Source organism: Mesoplodon bidens, assembly GCF_964165515.1.
Source record: "Mesoplodon bidens genome assembly, chromosome: 2".
NCBI classification, from domain to species: domain Eukaryota; kingdom Metazoa; phylum Chordata; class Mammalia; order Artiodactyla; family Ziphiidae; genus Mesoplodon; species Mesoplodon bidens.
This window is the reverse complement of record NC_138177.1, coordinates 5,793,539-5,813,581: the sequence shown is the minus strand read 5'-3', so window position 1 is coordinate 5,813,581 and position 20,043 is coordinate 5,793,539. Positions and strand designations below refer to the sequence as shown.

Below are 20,043 nucleotides of genomic sequence, written 5' to 3'. Positions count from 1 at the left end.
TGTGTGGCCCTGCCTAGCATGGGGTGTCCCCTCCTCTTGAGAACTGTGAATAACAAACAAACCATCTTTTCAGTGGCAATCATCTTCTGATCTGCTGGCCTCACTATACCTGAATAATAATAAAACCTACATTTTAAAACAGAGTCTCTTTAACAGGTTATCAGGTTGTGTGCCTTAGCTTGGATTTCCTGGAATGAAGCAAGGCTTAAGTGTTAATGTTTTATTGAGAGGTTTAATTCCAGAACAGGAGGAGTGTGGGAATTGGTGAATAAGAGAGAGAGGAGTATGGGAGAAAATATAAAGTGGTACTTTCCTTAACTGGTCCTTGCTTGATAAATCACACACACACACACAAACATTATTTTGTTCTGTCTCTAAGGGGTTCAGTTTTGGTAATATGTATTTTTCTAAGAAATTATGCAGTGAATCTAGATTTCCATATTTATTTACATAGAGTTGTAGAAAGTAATCTCTTAGAGTTTAAAAAACTTCCTCTGAGTTAAATCACTGTATCTCCCTTGTCATGTATAATTTTGTCATTTTTCATTTTTTTCTTAATTTTTATTTATTTATTTATATCTGTAGTATGTTGGACTCTCTAAAATATGGGACTCAGCATCCACCCCAGAGGAGATTAGATGAAGGTCATCTGATCTGGAGGCATAGAGAGAGGGTAAAATAGGGTTTGGAACTGGAGAGGCAGAGACAGGAGACAAAAGGGCAAGTTAGACCTGGTTGAGGGTGGGAGGCATGGGAGTTGATTAGAAAGGGATGAGAGAGTCAGCTTAACTATGAGAGAGCCATGGGGATGTTAAACCAACGTCTAAAACCATGCCTGTCCATCCTTGTGTGCATATATTATCCATTACCTATGTGAAAGAGTTGGTCAGCTATTCTCCAGGCTATTCTAGAAGACTTTCCTTTGAAAACTGCCTGTGGCCTGTTGATTATGTAACAGAAAATTCTGTTTCATGCCCAGTGACTCTGGTCTGTACTTGGCACCAACTGTCCCATGTGTCCTTAACTCCTTGTTGTTAAAAGACCAGGACACTTGGAAGGTTCCCCGAAACAGAGGGTGGAGTCCTTGACTCCTTGTGGGGCTATGGCGTTGGGAAAGAGAAAGCCTTAGCGTTGGAATTGGGTACACTCTGGTGTAGTAATTAACAGAGTGTTTTCTCTCCTTTTATATCATTTCTCTTGTACTTGTAAGGAAGCCGAGACCTACTTATCTATAAATCTGTAGAGTCTGTATTATCTATACAGACTATAGATAATGCTCATATTAAATTAATGCTTATTTTATTTAGTTGAATAACAGATTGTACCAGCAACTAAAATCCATTCATGAAATCTAGCTTTCTTTTTTGTTTTTATAGTTTATATTTTTTCAAAATCTAAAACAAAGCAATCACAAATGAAAAGCTCTCTAACTCAGTAAACACTACTGGAAAATGGATAGCATTATAAACATCAGTGATATATAATCAGAAAACAATAAGATGAATAAAAAAGAATCAAGGTTAAAAGAGTTTTCAGGATTCAAAAATAGCTCCTACTCTTTGAATAAATAGATTTTAAACTCGATATGAAATTTATTTTTGGATATAATTTACAAATAACCTTTACTTATGAAAATAGCATTTGGGAAGAAGATTACTGAAATTATCATTAATAATAGAGATCATTTGCATAAACAAAAATAATGTAAAATGGAAATATTAGATTGTAGGAATCCAAAATAGAATAATAACAACAGGGTTAAAAAGAATTAAATACAAGAATCTCCTGACAGTATTTTATCAACACCCAGTGTTAAGATGATCCTTAAGCTCTATTTATATCTTGTTACAATTTATGATATTGAAATTATTTAGAAATTTAGACATTACATCTAAAATTGCCCTATGCAATTTGGCATATTTATCAGCCCTCTGTAAGAAATATTGACCACTTAAATTTATATTAGTAGAGAAAATTTTTGACATTCTTTCTTTTTCTTTTCTTTTTTTTTTTTTTTTTGATGTGAACCATTCTTAAAGTCTTTATTGAATTTTTTACAATATTGCTTCTGTTCTTTGCCTTGGCCTTTTGGCCACGAGGCATGTGGGATCCTAGTTCCCCGACCAGGGATCGAATCCCCACCCCCTGCACTGGAAGGCGACGTCCCAACCACTGTACTGCGAAGGAAGTCCCTGACATTATTTTCAAAAGACAAGATCTTATCAGATCCAGCAAAAGGGAATTCATATAAAGTAGAAATTTATGTGTTAGGAAGTACCTAAACATACTCTAAAACCTAAAATTACTGCTTTTATGCATTTGCCCTAGAGAAACTCTTGTACATTTGCACAAAAGAGGTGTGTAAAATGATTATTGTTAAATTATTGTTTGCATAGAGAAAATTGGAAACAACACTGACACCCAGAAAAAGAAACAGTTAAACTATGGTACATCCATCCTGTGGAATGCCATGTGGCGTTAAAAAGTGTGAGCCGGAGGGGGGCTTCCCTGGTGGCGTAGTAGTTGAGAGTCCACCTGCCGATTCAGGGGACACGGGTTCATGCCCCGGTCCGGGAAGATCCCACATGCCGCGGAGCGGCTAGGCCGTGAGCCATGGTCACTGGGCCTGCGCGTCCGGAGCCTGTGCTCCGCAACGGGAGAGGCCACAGCGGTGAGAGGCCTGCATACCGCAAAAAAAAAAGTGTGAGCCGGAGAGCTGGACACCACCTGCTTCTCGGCCCCTGCCCTCCCTGGCCAGGTCCTGGTCCTTTGTGACCCTTGGCTGCTGTGGTCTGGAGATGGAGCCACTGCTTCTGGCCTGGAGCTATTTTAGGCGCAGGAGTTTCCAGCTCTGCCCAGATCTGTGCAGACAGATGCTGGAGAAGTCCCTTATGACCGAGTACCGGCTGGACCCTGTCAGCCCTGTGGATCCTGGAGATAAGACTGAGGGCCCTGGGTGGGGGGGTCTGTAGGTCCCTGGGAAGTGGGTCCAGGGAGGAGGGCCCGGGGTGGGGCGGGGGTTGACTGTGTGGTCAGCATAGACACCTGGAGCGAGACCCCCTGGAGACACACAGAAAAGTGTGAGCTAGGTAGATTTAATAATGTGCAGAAATACCCAAGACATATGTTGAGTGAGAAAAGAAAGTTGCATAATAATACACATACTATAATATCATTATTTAAAAAGAAAAAAATGAAAAGAAAGCAAATAATTTGTCTGTCAGTCTATCAATCAGTCATCTACATATCTGTCAACCTGTGGTCTAGAATGGTATAAAACAATCTTTACAAACAATAACAATGGTTATTTCTGGGGAGGAGTGTGAGATTGGTATTCATCAAAGATTCTTTAGAGTATTTTTACAAGAATACATTTATAATTTACTTATATAATTAAAAATAAGTACCATCATGACAAGAATTAAGAACAATAGATTAATAGAACTGAGTTTGAATCTGAACTCTATCACTTATTATATGTTTGACCTGGCTGGCTCAGTCTCTCTTTTGTCGAATTGAGATAACTTCATATACTTTATGGAGATTCGATTCTGGGGTATTAAACGAGAGAGCGTCCAGGAAAGAATCTGCAGTTCAGAGCAGGTAATCAGCTGAAGATAACCAGTGCTCTTTGCACTCTATTAAGTCAATTTTAAACCTCAAGTAACTGAATGATGAAGTATTTTTTCTCACTAGATTGCATCTGCTCACTAGAGTGTAGATCCATAAGGGCAATGAGCCTGTCTTAACACATATATATGAATTACTGATGTTTACTCTGGTGTCTGGTATACAACAGGCACTCAGCAAATGTTTGTACATTAATATGATACCTACCTATTCCACCAAGAAGAACTGCTGTCCTGAATTCTGGAGTTGTATTTCCAGATCCTATCACATATCCTCATCTTGCTTTTGAATAGGCACCTCAAACTGAACATATTTTATAACCGTACTTATTTATATCTACACACCTTCATCTCCTCCTATTCTTTGTTTTATGACATCTAGCTTATGGATGAAAAGTCTTCAGTACTTTTTACTGTCATTCCACTGTAGACTTTTTAACTTTAAAGACAAATATTGACCTTTAAGATTTTATTTTGTTCACTTTGTCTTATTTCACTTATTTTTGATGCACTTTAAATATGGTATCTTCTAGGGACTCAGTGGGCTTTTCTAAATTCAAGAAGTCATATTTTTTTTCTCATATTTAAAAAACGTATACCATTAGGAATTACATCCTCCCCATTTTCTTCCTTCTTTCTTCTGGAAGAGAGATTTCTACCTCTCTTCGTTGTTCATTCTTTTGGACCATCTCCTTATCTCATACTGCTCTATTCTGGATGAATTCTTCAGAACCATCTGCTAGTTAGCTGAGTGTAGTGTTGTCTACCATTTAAGCCATCACTAGAATTTTTTTATTTCACTGACTACTCATTTTTAGAATTTATATTTGGTTCACTTTCTAATAGGTCTAATTGTTTTTTATGATGTCTTCTTGTTTTATGAAATACATGCATTCTTTTATCTCTTTAAAAAATTTAAACAGGCATTTTATAGTGTTATTTTAAAGTCTCTTCTGATAGGTCCATTTTCTTTGAGTCTTTTGAGTGTGAATGTTTCTGTTTGTCATGTCTTCTGTCTCTTATGGCAGCGGGTTTCTAGTTTGATCGATAGTTTTAGACTGTGAGCTCATCTTCAGTAGAGGCTGCCTTCCACAGGAACCCTGTGTGAACAGTGAGTTACAGCATTCCCACACAATGGTTCCTATCAGGCTCCTCTCACTGAACCATTGATTTTCCTATTTCCAAACAAGTACTTCTTTCTTTCCTTTTTATTTTTAATAAGATTTCTGGCTTAGAATTTTGCACCCCATGTTCAGTGCAAGTTGAGACCTCCACATGGTGTAGGTTCACACATGGGGCAGGTCTGGGTTCCTGTTTGTCACAGGGAGCCCTCTATCCACGTTCAAGAGTAGGAGTCCTGCTTCCAATCTGCATTCCAAAGCCAATGGGAGGAATTGGAATTCATCCCCTGCATGAAGCCAAAAGGCAAGAGATTTCTGTCCCAATTGGATATTCCCCTCCCCCCTTTTTTAGAGCTAACCTATGTATTTTTACAAAAGTTATAGTTTGTCCAAATGCATGTATTTCAATGTGTTTGACTTGGAGGAGAGTGCTTGCTCCTTCTTGTTTGGAAGCCCTTGTCTATATTATTTATTTCTGTGAGTGCACTACTATTATCCCAAGTGCCCAAGCTGGAAAAATTATAGCTTTTCTGCAGCCTTATTCTCTACCTCAGTCCTTTCGATCTATCTAGTTTACTTTTACTCTGTTTTTTTTTTAATTTGCTCTCCCCACTGTCTGATTTAGTTTGGGCCCCATCAGCTCTCTTGTGGGCTGTGACAACATCCTTTTCACTGGTTTCCATGCTTCTCATCTGCCCTCTGCCAGTCGTTGCCATGTGACCATGGGAGTTATCTTTCCAAATGCAAATATAATTAAATTACGCCAATCCACTGTTTAAAACCTTTTGATTGTTTCCTTTCTTCATATTAGAAGTTAAACTACCTTGATTTTGTGGTTTACTGGGTTTTATGTGCTGACATTGCCCTGCTCAAACTTGTATTTCTGCAATATCAGAATATGTTCAGCTCCTTGATCTGCCCATACACTGTATGCCTCTATTCCTATACACATTCCCTTTTCCTGAAAAGCCGTTAAACACCACTTTCCCTCTATTTATTTGTTGCACCCACACTTGAAAATGCAGCTTAAACATTACTTCTTTTGTAAAGATTTCCTAACTTGCCCCAAATCCGACACATAGTAGCCATTCACTCTTTTGTTTAGTAGCTATATCTGATTATTTTCCTATATTCAAGCTCAACGTATACAATTTCTTCAAACATTCTTTGTGTAATATGTTTCCCCAACCACTTATTATCTTTGATAATTTTGTCTTTTGAAAAACCCAAATTTTCTTTGCCTCTTTAATTGTGACACTCATAACACAACTTTACAGAAAGTTTTCTAGTACCGTCAGATTCTATGCCTGGAGCCCTTCATTTCCTCTCCAGTCTATCAAGTGGTCTTGTACATGGTCACTCGCTTAGCCTTGAGGTCCATGGTGGAACCCTTTTTTTTTAAGTCTTTATTTTTTACAGCAGTTTTATTTTTTTATTTATTTTTTAAATTTTTATTTATTTACTTATTTTTGGCTGTGTTGGGTCTTCATTGCTGTGCGCAGGCTTTCTCTAGTGGGGGCTACTTTTCGCTGCAGTGCACAGGCTTCTCATTGTGGTGGCTTCTCTTGTTGCGGAGCACGGGCTCTAGGTGCGCGGGCTTCAGTAGTTGCAGCACTCGGGCTCAGTGGTTGTGGCTCACGGGCTTAGTTGCTCTGCGGCATGTGGGATCTTCCACAACCAGGGCTCGAACCAGTGTCCCCTGCATTGGCAGGCAGATTCTTAACCACTGTGCCAGCAGGGTTTACAATAAAATTGAGAGTTAGGTGTAGAGATTTCCCATATACGCCCTGCCCTGACACATGGAGAGCCTTCTTCCCCATTGTCAGCATCACCTACCAGATGGTACATTTTTTTATTAAATAAACTTACATTGACAAATCATAATCACCCAAAGTCCATTACCTTAGGGCTTGCTCTTGGTGTTGTACAGTCTGTGGGTTTGGACAAAAGTATAATGACATGTATCCATCATTATAATATAATACAGAGCATTTTTCACTGCCCTAAAAATGCTCTGTGCTCAGCCTATTCATCTCTCCCGGGAGGCCTTTTTAGGACAGATGGAAGATTTGGTCGTTCCGGTATGTGGATTTCCCAGAGTCCACATTGCAAAAAGCATAAAGAGGTATGTAAGAATAAAGATGGAAATGGAAACCATAGGGCATATGAAGGCATAATGTTCTACAAATCAATGGGGAGACTCTAGTCCTAACTCTGCCATATCTTTCTAGATGACTCTGGGCGGACAGTATAATTGCTCTGCATTTTCATTCTCTAACTGATAAAATACAGGGATTAGAATAGAGGATTAATACTGCCTCTATAATTTGTAATTATTTTACTCTAATTGCTAAATTGCTCAAGCTAAATTATTTGCATTATAGGGGAAAATCTTTAAAAACAATAACTATCATGAATTCTGTAAGAAATAAATAACTAAAATGAATAAGCCCCATTATAGCAAGTAAAATCCTCTGTGAGTGGGTCAGCATATAACATTAGTAGAAAATATTAAGCCATCAAAATATTATTCCCTATTTATATACACAAGCAGGAAATATAGAGACTTTAAAATACATAAACTTCTGACAGAGCTCTCAAGTTTTACACAAAATCTGAAATGTAAATTGCATTTTGAGTGTAACACGTAGCCAGTTTTAACAACGGAGCAAGGCCATGTACTAGCACTAACCTTAGAGAATAAGACATCTGACTTTAACTGTAGATGTTTCCGTGAAGTGTCCAAGGAAAATACAGTCTTAAGGACTTGAACAATTTAATCTGAAGAAAAATACCACAGTGCTTAGCATAAGTATATATAAAAAGTAAGCAAATATATTTGCATTCAACAATTATGGTAAAGCAAAAATTCAAGAAACCCCAGAGGATATAAATATCATGAACAGGATTAGGAATGGGCTCTAGGTTTATGGAAGAAAAACTGCTTCTAAATAGTCTCCAGAACTCTGTCCATTTTATCAACAACCGTAATCTGACTGAGTTGTGAGAGTATGTTTATGAAAAGGTGACGTGTCTGTGAATTGTGTTCTGAGGATGAAGGTAAATATACAGAAATACAGGGTGTTCCTTTAATAGTTGCCAGATCATAATGATTGTATGCCAAGACGGTCATCAGAAATTAATTCCTCTTTTAAGAATGATTCAGGACACTCACCTAAAGCAGGCCCTTTTCAGGCAGCATTGTTAAAGCAAGGAAAGTAGTACACAAGGTCTGAGGGGGGATGACTCCAGTCCAGCATGAAAAAAGTCTGCACCAGGTTTGAAAAATCACCCCATCCTCCTGTGTAAGTAAGATGCTAAGAATCACAACTGCTTTCCGAATCTAAGTCCCCGAGTCTTCTGTGAGGGAGCTGTGGGAGGGGAAGGGGCCGAAGTGGCACCCAGGGGCTCTGAGACTCTGGCTTCTTTCTGAATCAGGCAGAGCTCGGGAGCTGGACAGGGACCAGACCACCACCAGCACGTCGGAGCATGTCCTCCACGAGACCATGGCGTTTCAGACAGTTACCCACCTTCTCATCTTCTGCCTCAGTCTCTCACTGCTCATCTCCATAAAAAGTAAGCCTCTCCCATTTATTGAACTTCTGGCAATTTCCTGACTTTTAAGTATTTCATGGGAATAGTGTGTAGTGTTGCATGTTCTACAAAATGCAAGGCTTTAAAAAAAAAGTAAAAAGAATTTAGTGTGAGCAAGTGTCCTGTGTTAAACAAATCAGTGGGACCAGTCAGTGTGTACAGTTTTCTGATTCTATGATTTCCAGTAAGTATTCTAGTAGAAAATGTTCTTTTTCAACCTTTTGAGTGGTGAGCAGGAGGTTGAAATGGCCACATAGAGAAGGTTTTTTGCTGTATTTATACTTTTATGGAATAGATCTGGCACTTTGTAATTGATACCCTTTAAAAGGAAATTAATCATAAGCTATATAGCATTTTATTCCCAATACTGTGTATGTATCTTCACTTTTAAAGAACTTTATGTCCCAACATTTGCTCTCACAATCAAGGAGATAGAATCTCAATTTTCCCCAAAGGATATGGTTCAAAGCATTTCTTTTGCCAGAGAGAAATGGGCTTCCTTTCTATTGTATGTGCCTCTGTTTTATAAATGGAGTTCTCATATTCCACAAACTTCCCCAAATTAAAACAAGAGTAATGTTTCTGAGATAATCTTGTCGGATGTACAGCAGTGTGGAAAATCAGAGGAGACCAACAGCCTCAGCTGTGTGTTTATGAAGGACAGTAGCTATTGAACATGCTTAAAACAAAGACAGGCAGAGTGTGTGCTTGTCAAAGGGGCCATGTGATTTGTGTCTGTCGAATCTAAATATCAATAAGACAAGGCATAGATCAGCTGCTGTTGAACAAGACTCCTTGGTGTTAGAACACAGTGTTGTGTAATCTGGGTCACCTGCTGTGGCTGCACCAGCGAGAGTGTTATTTGTATGGTTTACAGCTGAGCGTATATCAGAGGTTTGGTGAAAACAGGAATAGATGCTATAGCTAAGGCAGCTGAAGGCAAGTGGAGGAAGACCAAGTCAAACTAAAGGAAGGAACAGTAAGTTTGCAACACATACACACACACTCAGGATTGTTTTCCAGAGTGGTACTTATTGAAAAGAGTTGTTATTTAAATAGTATTCATCCTCCTTGAAACTTAAAGTGGGCCCCATGCAATCCGAAGTGAGGCACAGAAGTGATATGTTGAGACGTGGGGAGAGAAATGGAGCAAAAGAAATGACAAGACACGTAAAACGCAAGATGGAGTCAGTTTACGGTACGTTTTATGGCAAAGACCTTTGTAATTCCAATGCAGGGTATATTCTAATTCCTAGTGTTTGCTGCACTTAGCTTTTAAGGAGATGAATATGTAACCTCTAGAGTACCATCTCTTTTTTTAGGGGCTCAACTGTGCAACTGAAATTACATACAGATAATTTGTTTTCTCTCTCTTTGAGTGGGGGATTATTTATTGATAGTCTTTAAATAAATACTTTGTAATTACTTGATATATTCTCTAGCACAATATTTTTATTAGTTAAAAAAATTTGAAGCCTCATTTTGTTTAATTTTTAGGCAGGCAGACTCTTACCTGTGTTAATATATTTGCTGGCAAGTGGTGATGGATGATATTATTGCCTTCCTCGTCAAAACACTTCGTTTAGACTTTTTGTTTTAACTGACTTGAAAACTTTCACAACCTCAGCCTTCTTTTCCACCCTTTCCCCTTAGTACTCATGACACAGATCCTATATTCCAGCCATATTAATAAAATAATAGCGAATAGTAAATGTTGCTGACATTGCTAAGCATTTTATATATGCTATATTTCATTTAATCCTTACAACTCCACCATAAGATAGGTATGATAATAATCATCCGTATTGTATAGAATCAGATGGCTATCCCAGGTATCTCAGCCTTTGGTACATAGCAGAGAGCTGGAATGTTTAAGATGCAGCCTTTCAAGTCCAGCCCCAGGTATTTCATATGTCTGGGTAGGTCCCATGAGTATGTAGTTCAACAAGCTCTCTGTTTCAAATGCAGGTGATCCCAAGTTCTACACTACCCAATATATCTTTCTTGAGAACTTTAGTCATCAGAGTTGTAAGATATAAACATCTCTCTCTCTCCTCGGAAGGATTATTTAGGAGAGAAAATAAACAGTATGAGCTTTACAAGCATTATTTCCATTTAACATACATGACAAGTAGAACTTGTCATTAATTCCATTTTATAGCTGAAGAAACAGTGGCACAGCAAGGTTATTTACTTCCCGAGGCCATGCTGCAGTGAACGGTGGACCTGGGACTAGGACCCAGAGGTCCGAGCTGGATTCTGTGCTCTTAGCTTACGTGTACGGACTCTGTTGAAGGGATAGTGAGGAGGGATTAGCGTGCTGCTCAGAACACAATAAAAGCACACAGAAAATTTTAGTTCTTTGGATCATATGCGTTCAATGAATCGATGATTTTTCTTCTTGAACTTTGAAATACATTCTTTTAAAATTAAGAGAAAAGAGTCACCCTTGACTCCATACTATACTTTTTCATGAAAGTGGTGCCTTGCTCTCCTACAAGGGGCATGCTGTGACCTTGATGCATGAATCTGTGGTGAAAGGCTTTAAAGAAACTACCTTATTACAGCTGCCATGCATTAGGAAAGTGATTGACAGCAGTATTTCATGAGTCTTTTATGTATTTGGAGGTAAATTGAATATTGTCAATGTAAATTCCACATCTAGTTTAATTTAAAATTAATTGTTTTAACCCATATTCAAAGTGTGGTCATAGTATACAAGTGAAATGTGGTTTGATAAAATTATTATTAAAGTTATTTGAATAATTTCAAAGGCTTTGTGATACCATCCTGTCTTCTAGAACCTGTTGGTAATTATTAAGTAGCTGAATTTGAATAGAGTTATTTTAAAGAATGCTTTCTTTTCAATCTACCTAAAGTATAAAGAAATAGAATCTATAAAGACAAAATATGGTCATATTTATTCAATCTTAATGCCGCTATCAAGAAATAATTGAGTTTGCTCAATAGGTCAGAGAAGGTTGATGTTATTCATTAGGGAGTAATCGTCTAATTTTCTTTAAAATGTTACTTATGTAGAAACATTTGAAACTTTTATATTCACCATTCCAGTTAACATCTTTGCAGCAGCATGTTGTAAAGTGCTTACAGAATTATCAGAGTGAGAAAAAGATATCTTTGCTTCTTCATAAATTAAACAATTATCTCATCAGTTTACAGTAGAAGTCTCTACTTCATGAAGGTTACTCACTGTTCCCTGAATCATGCAGCAGAATTAATTTTAGCTTGTAGTTTTTTTTTTTTTTTTTTTTTTTTTTTTTTTTTTTTTTGCGATAGGCGGGCCTCTCACTGTTGTGGCCTCTCCCCTTGCGGAGCACAGGCTCCGGACGCGCAGGCTCAGCAGCCATGGCTCACGGGCCTAGCCGCTCTGCGGCATGTGGGATCTTCCCAGACCGGGGCACGAACCCGTGTCCCCTGCATCGGCAGGCGGACTCTCAACCACTGCGCCACCAGGGAAGCCCTAGCTTGTAGTTTTTGATGCTTATTTTAGGCGAATCAGATTTTTCAGGAGAACTGCATTCTTTTTTCACCTTTGGTGATTTTCAAAAATTACCATTAATGGTATTACAATATCAAATTTTGAAATTCGAGAGGACAACAACAATCAGGGTTTTTAGTTCTCTTTTATATTTTACTGCTGATTTATTGGAAATCCCTGAGAAGCCCAATTTTCTCCTTTTAGAAAGTGAAAATGAGAGTATCTGTCTTCCCCAGTCACACCATCCCTGTTCACATTAGATTAAACTTCACTATACATACTTTCATTCCAATTTGCATTTCTTTTAATAGTATGTACCAAAATTTGAAAATATTACTTTTGTGTTGACTTATGTTTTACCTATGAGGTTGTAAGACATGGTTGTAGAAACCATGGATGTTTTGCTAACTGATATATCCTTAGTCAGTGGGTAGCTACTGTCTAGCTCAGGGTGGTCACTCAAGGAATAGTTATTAAATGAGTAAATGAATGATGTAACTTTTATAGCATTTGCTATAAGAATTGAATATCTTCCTTACTCATGACATTTTGGCATTATTTTTTAACTCTTACATTGTTTTATTTTTTATAAAAGACTTTATTATTTTAGAATAATTTTAGGTTTACAGAAAAATTGAGAGGATGGTACAGGAGGGCCACCTATATCACAGTTTCCCCTATTCTTAACATCTTACATCAGTATGGTAAATTTGTTACAATTAATGAACCAATATTGATACATTATTATTAAATAAAGTCAATAGTTTATTCAGATTTCCTTGGATTTTTTTTACCCGTTATTTTTTTTCCTATTCCGGAATTCTGTTCAGAATACCATGTTATATTTGGTTCTCAAGTATCCTTAGGTTCTTTTTGGTTGTGGCAGTTCCTCTGGCATTGTTTTTGATGACCTTGACAATTCTGAGGAGTACTGTTTAGGTATTTTATAGGATCCTCCAATAGTGGAATTTGTGGGATGCTTTTCTCATGGTAAGACGGGAGTTATGTGTTATTGGGAGGAAGACCACAGAGGTAAAATGTCATTCTTAAGATATCACATCAAGGATCTGTGCAATCAACATGATTTATGACTTCTCGCTCCTTTTTTTTTTTTTTTTTTGATTTATGACTTCTGATGTTGACCTTAATCACTTGGGATGTGGTATTTGTCAGGATTCTCCACTGTAAACTTCTTTTTTTCCCCTTCTGTACTTTCTTCTTAGGAAGGAAGTCACTATGCACTGCCCACACCTAAGGAGAGGAGAATTATGCCCCCCTCTGGGAGAGCAGAGCATCTACATAAATTACCTGGGATTCTTCCACATGGGAGATTTGGCTTTTCTCCACTGTTTATTAATTTATTCGAGTATTTATGTCACTATGGAGTCATAGATATTTATTTTGTACTCTGGGTTATACTAGTAATACTACTACTACTTTACTGTTTAATACTTACTGTCTAATACTACTTTATGGTTTTATTTCTCAAGTTGTTCTAGCTTTGGCCACTGGGAGTTCCTTCACTTGGTTCCTGTTCTCTTTTATCCTACTCCCTAACAATGTGAGGTGCTTTACTTCCTGACTTTCTGGCTCTGCAACATGTTCCAGACTTGTCTTGTGTATTTCCTGCCCCAGTCCTACCATAAGCCATTGCTCCCGTGAGGCCTGGTTCATTTTCACTAGAGAATGGCAATAGAAACCAATTATCTGAATGTAAGGTGTGCTTGGTGCCACTGGGGTATCATTTCTTTCAGGCCATCTCAGCTGATAGAGCACAGAAATATATACACATTTCCTCACATATATCTATAGGTACCTTGGTACATATATTAAGCTAAACATGAGTTTATGTTAATGCCTCTAACTTCGTTACCACATGGATCATTCTAGCTTCCTCCCCTTCCTTGTCTGTAAATTCCCACTCTAACAGTGAGAAACCTGCCATCTGCCATTCATTTACTTAATTGTTTAAATTCAGCTGTAACCAAGTGCCATAAACTGTGTAGCTTAAACAGAAATTCATTCTCTCATAGTTCTGGAAGCTAGAAGTCTGAAATCAAGGTGTCAGCAGGGCCCTGCTCCCTCTAAAATCCTTCCTTGCCTCTTCCCAGCATCTGGTGGTGGTCTTCAGTCCCTGGCATTCCTTGCCTTGCAGCTGCATCACTCCAAGCTCTGCCTATATAATCACATGGTGTTCTCCCTTCATCTGTCTATAGCTCTTCTCTTCTTTTTATAAAGACATCAGTCATATTGGGTTAGGACCCATCCTAATAACCACATCTGAACTTGATTACACTTACAAAGACCCTGTTTACAAATAAAGTAAACAGGGCACAGGTACCAGGGTTTAGGACTTCAACATATCTTCTTGGGAGACACAGTTCAACCCGTGATATCTATTATAAGTAAAACTCTGATTTATGATGAAACTGCTTGATTAATGCCACTTTTATTGGGCAAAATTAACTTTATATGCAAATGAATTATAAAAGGATTTTTTAAACTTGGTAAGTGCTCAGTGTAATATGTCCATATTTTTCTCTTAATTTTCCTCATTCTTTACACTATCCCCACCTTCCACACATTAAACCTTTGGTTTTGAATTGAGGGCTCAGAAATTTCCTCCCACATAGATTTTCCTCATGACATTAGAGTCTGGTTAATATAGAGAGTGGCACCAGAATTGGGCATAAATGTGTTTTCACATCTTCTTGGGACAAATAGCTTAGTGCTCTTCCCCTACATGAATGTTCAATACTTTAACCTACTTTTCTTTCACACACTGTGTTTGTTACTTGGGACACCAAAAGATTACTGTCTTTCATTATCAATTCAAAACAATGATTATAAATTACTTTGTTGTAAATGTATTATTTGTTGTGTTTATTAATATAATGTCATTCTTTATTTTCTTCTTATGATTTTGCCATAACAGTGAAATTGGAAGAAGGAATGTACTTAGTCATCTAGAACTAGGTTGTTGATATTGTTAACACCCTTTATCAGTCTTGTAGGGTTTCCTTCCCAATTTAATAAAAAGCAGTGACTCCTCCAAAGTTTTCCAGCAATGTGTTAGTAAGTTGTCATATATTCCCTAGCCTTCTTTTTGTTCTCAGAAAAGTTCTACTACAAGGGAAACTGAAGCCAGTGTACTTAGAATAATAACACTATGGGACCAAAAAATAAGAAAAGGCATGGCAGTAAGTATGAGCATGACTATTCAGAGCCAAAATGTTTGGCTGGAGCAGAACGTTTATTGGTTCTAGAGGGAAATCAAGCAAGATTAGTTGTCCCTAGCCTCGAGATAGGATAATTAATAAATATTTAAAAGTTTACTGTTTACTCACTCATTTCTTCATTGACTCCTTTATTCAACAAGTATTTATTAAGTCTACATGCTTGCTACTGCTCAGAGGATACAGTAGTAAACAAAGAAACCACAATCCTTGCTATTGTGAAGTTTATATTTTAATGGGGTGAGACCAAATAAGTCTCAAAAACCAAATAAGTACAATATGTAATTATAAGCTGGCAATAAGTGCTTTGGAGAAAAGCAAAGGATGAGAGACAGAGAGCAGTTGAGCCATGAGGATATCTGGGTGAATACCATTTTGGCAAAGAAAATAGGGGCAACTAGTCCTGAGGGAGGAGTGTGCCCAGAGTGTCTGAGGTATTGCAAGGTGTCCAAAGTTGCTGGACTGGATTAAGCAAAAAAAGAGCAAGTAGGAGAGGTCTCAGGGGTTTTGTTATCCATATCTCGAATCCTACAAAGTAGCTATTATTAAGCCAATTAAGTCACCTGAGACCATGGTAGCTTACAGTGATATACCTAAAACAGAGCTACAAGGTGATACAACTGAGATTTAATCCCAGACCTGTCAGGTTCTAAGCCTCATACCAGCTCACAAAAGCCAAGACGTGTTAAACATTCAGGAATTTTGCAAGCCAGTTATTAAACTGCTGGTGGTTTCAATGAACAATGGTGGAAGTAACTGCATCACAGAAATTGGCAAACACTACAAATCAGGGTGGTATTTTTTTTTGGAAAAAAATTAGTCCTAGATAACTGAGTATCCATTTCATCTTTAAAACTTTTCCAAATTAAAAATGTTTACAGTTTCAACTGCTATTCCACTCCTGTGACTAATATCTGCAGAGGCAAAACTTGCTCCTATGTAACCTAGATTGAACTTTCTGTGGTCTTTTTGGTTCTTCACATGATTGTGCTGATAATTCCCAAATGAATGATTCTTTTCTTTGAATCCAAAATCCTTTGATCCTTAAAATAAGTCCACTTTAGGCAAATTAGTGAGAGCAGAGTGCTAATGAGGCTGGGTTTATTGTTCAATCTCAGTATGGTTCTGTTTGCTTCGCACAGAGACCAAGTGTATACAACGAGTACTGGTCAGTCTGATCTGCTGGTCTCAAATTTGTTGCGTTGAACAGAAGGAGAGAGAATGGAAATAGCTCTTAGCAAATCAAGCATCACTACTGGAAAAATCAGTTGTGAGTTAGCAGCAATAACTCTTTCATACAGGGAATTCATTATTTTGATTTCATATCTGTCTATAATTTTAGTGATCCTTCCTTTTAATCTAAAGAACAAGTACTTATATTCAGCATTAATTTTTAGATAAGTAGAGTCAGGACATTCAGATTTGGGCCTTGGCCCATTATTAGTTAATTGCATATCCATGAATGCATCTTTTATGCTAATTTCTCACTTATAGAATGAGGGGGGTAGATTATATAATTTCCATGTTCCTGTGAGATCCACATTTTTTGATTCCATGATTATTCTAAGTAATGGAATCATAGGCTTGGATAAGTAAAGAGTGGTTTTTTTTAATTAATTTTTTTATTGGAGTATAGTTGATTTATAATGTTGTGTTAGTTTCTGCTATACAGCAAAGTGAGTCAGTTATACCATATACATATACACATCCACTCTTTTTCAGATTCTATTTCCATATAGGTCATTACAGAGTACTGAATAAGAGTTCCCTATGCTACACAGTAGGTTCTTATTAGTTATCTATTTTATATATAGTAGTGTGTATATGTCAATCCCAATCTCCCAATTTATCACCCCCTTGTTTTCCCCTTTGGTAACCATAAGTTTGTTTTCTATATCTGTGACTCAATTTCTGTTTCATAAATAGGTTCATTTGTACCATTTTTTAGATTCCACATAAAAGTGATATCATATGATATTTGTCTTTCTCTGTCTGACTTACTTCACTCAGTATGACAATCTCGAAGGTCAATTCATGGAGCTGCAAATGGCATCATTTCGTTCTTTTTTATGGCTGAGTAATATTCCACTGTATATATGCACCACATCTCCTTTACCCATTCCTCCATCAATGGACATTTAGGTTGCTTCCTTGACCTGGCTATTGTAAATAGTGCTGCAATGAACATTGGGGTGCATGTATCCTTTCGAATTATGTTTTCCTCCAGATATTTGCCCAGGAATGGGATTGCTGGATCATATGGTAGTTCTATTTTTATTAGTTTTTAAAGAATTTTCCATACTGTTCTGCACAATGGCTCTACCAATTTACATTCCCACCAACAGTGTAGGGGGGGTTCCCTTTTCTCCACACTCTCTCCAGCATTTTTGTTGTAGATTTTTTTTAAATTATTTATTTATTTGTTTATTTGGCTGTGTTGGGTCTTCATTTCTGTGCAAGGGCTTTCTCTAGTTGTGGCAAGCAGGGGCCACTCTTCATTGCAGTGCACAGGCCTCTCACTATTGCGGCCTCTCTTGTTTCAGAGCACAGGCTCCAGACGCGCAGGCTCAGTAGTTGTGGCTCACGGGCCTAGTTGCTCTGCGGCATGTGGGATCTTCCCAGACCAGGGCTCGAACCCGTGTCCCCTGCATTGGAAGGCAGATTCTCAACCACTGCACCACCAGGGAAGCCCCTGGTGTAGATTTTTTGATAATGGCCATTCTGACTGGTGTGAAGTGATACCTCATTGTAGTTTTGATTTGCATTTCTCTAATAATTAGTGTTGTTGAGCATCTTTTAATGTACCTCTTGGCCATCTGTGTATCTTTGAGAAATGTCTTCCACCCATGTTTTGATTGGGCTGTTTGGGGTTTTTTTTGATATTGAGCTGCATGAACAGTTTGTATATTTTGGAAATTAATCCCTTATTGGTTGCTTTGTTTGCAAATATTTACTCCCATTCTGTGGATTTTCTTTTCATTTTGTTGATGGTTTCCTTTGCCGTGCAAAAACATTTAAGTTTAATCAGGCTCCATTTGTTTATTTTAGTTTTTATTTTCATTACTCTCAGAGGTGGATGAAAAAAGATATTGCTGCAATTTATGTCAGAAATGGTTCTGCTGATGTTTTCCTCTTAGAGTTTTATAGTATCCCATCTTCTATTTAGGTCTTTAATCCATTTTGAGTTTGTTTTTGTGTATGGTGTTAGAGAATGTTCTAATTTCATTCTTTTACATGTAACTGTCCAGTTTTCCCAGCACCACTTATTGAAGACTGTCTTTTCCTCATTGTATATTCTTGCCTCCTTTGTCATAGATTAGTTGACTATTGGTGTGTGGGTTTATCTCTGGACTTTCTATCCTGTTCCATATCATTTTTCACAGAATTAGAACAAAAAAATTTTACAATTTGTATGGAAACACAAAAGACCCTGAATAGCCAAGGCAATCTTGAGAAAGAAAAACAGCTGGAGGAATGAAGCTCCCTGACTTCAGACTATAGTACAAAGCCACAGTAATCCAAACAGTGTGGTACTGGCACAAAGACAGGAATAAAGATCAAGAGTGTTTTTGTAATTCACCCTGTATGATGCAGCTTTCATTAGATTATGCTGCAACAATCAAACTCAACATCTTAGCAGTTTACAACAACAAAGGTTTTTATTTTGTTCCCACCGCATATTGTGGGCAGGTTGACTGTTACTCTACTTCATGTATCTTCATCTGGAGACACAGGTTGAAGAGGTAATCCCTTTTTAGAACTGGTGTTTTCACAGCAGAGGGAAAGAGCATTGGTAGAACCATGTCATGGCTTCAGTGCATATGTGACCTATGTCAGTCTGGCTCATATTTAATTCATCAAAGCAGGTCATGTGGCTAAGCCTAATGTCATTGAACCGGGGATATATTAAGGCAGAAAATATTTGAAACAAATAGTATGGTCCGCTTTACTTTTCCCTTGTTTCCAACTTCCAGAGGGCAATTTCTATACAAATTTATTTAAATAAACATTGAGGATGAATATTAAACATTTACTGACATTGACAAACATTTCAACAAATATTTATTAAGTAGTTATTATGAGCAAGGTATTGACTATAGAAAATACCATTGTTCTCCAGGCAAATCTACACTGTAGTGGGCTGGACGGATATATAAAGGCTGTTCACACATTGTTGTCTAAGAGAATAATCACGCTTTAAAGTATTGTCAGAGATCTGTGCATGTATCTAGGCATTCTTTTCTGATGTAGATAGAGAAAATTTAGCCCAAAAACTCAAACTAGTTTTGTGATACAAAGAAATGTTTTCTGAAAGGAAATATAATCAAGCTTGCTTTGAAATCATTAACCCTACTAAAATTAATTATATTTTGAGGTTAAGTTCAACTCAGAATTTAGGCAATAGCATATCTGGTTTGTATATTATAAATTCCTAGTTATCTCCATCCTCATTTCATTTACTGATATCATTAGAAACTTGAAAGGAAAAACTGTTTCTCCCTCTACTCACCAGTCTTCTCACACCCAACACAGTCAACACTCTGGTCACCAACTGTGGGGTAGTTTTGCCCTCACCAAGCAATTCTCCAATTCTCTGTGCAAACCAACTGGGTGTCCTACATTTCAGCTAAATTCTGATGCTGTCTACCTGGGGCTAGCTCAGACCCCACAGGTTAAGGGCTCAGTCCCACTCCCATCTCCCCCACTTCAGACACCAATTGCAAGTCTAGGTTATCACCTGTGCTTCTGACTGGCTGACTATAAATCAGACGTTCCCACAACCACTTCCTCAGGTTTGATAATTTGCTAGAGTGGCTAACAGAGCTCAGTGCAAAAACAAGTTTACTTACTAGATTACTGGTTTATTATAAAAGGATACAACTCTGGAACAGCCAGATGGAAGAGATGCCCAGGGTAAGGTGTGGAGGCAAGAGGGACAGACACGGAGCTTCCATTCCCTCTCC

At 37.7% G+C, this 20,043-nt stretch overlaps 1 protein-coding gene across 3 annotated transcripts in view; it reads left to right on the top strand.

The window, feature by feature from the left end:
• Window positions 1-20,043, top strand: part of CRB1 (crumbs cell polarity complex component 1) — a 247,740-nt gene that overhangs the window by 35,766 nt on the left and 191,931 nt on the right. For all 3 annotated transcript variants that reach the window (XM_081221243.1, XM_081221241.1, XM_081221242.1), the window contains exon 2: window positions 8,189-8,326. In XM_081221243.1, the coding sequence (XP_081077369.1) occupies window positions 8,189-8,326 (138 nt within the window). The remainder of the gene's footprint in view (window positions 1-8,188; window positions 8,327-20,043) is intronic.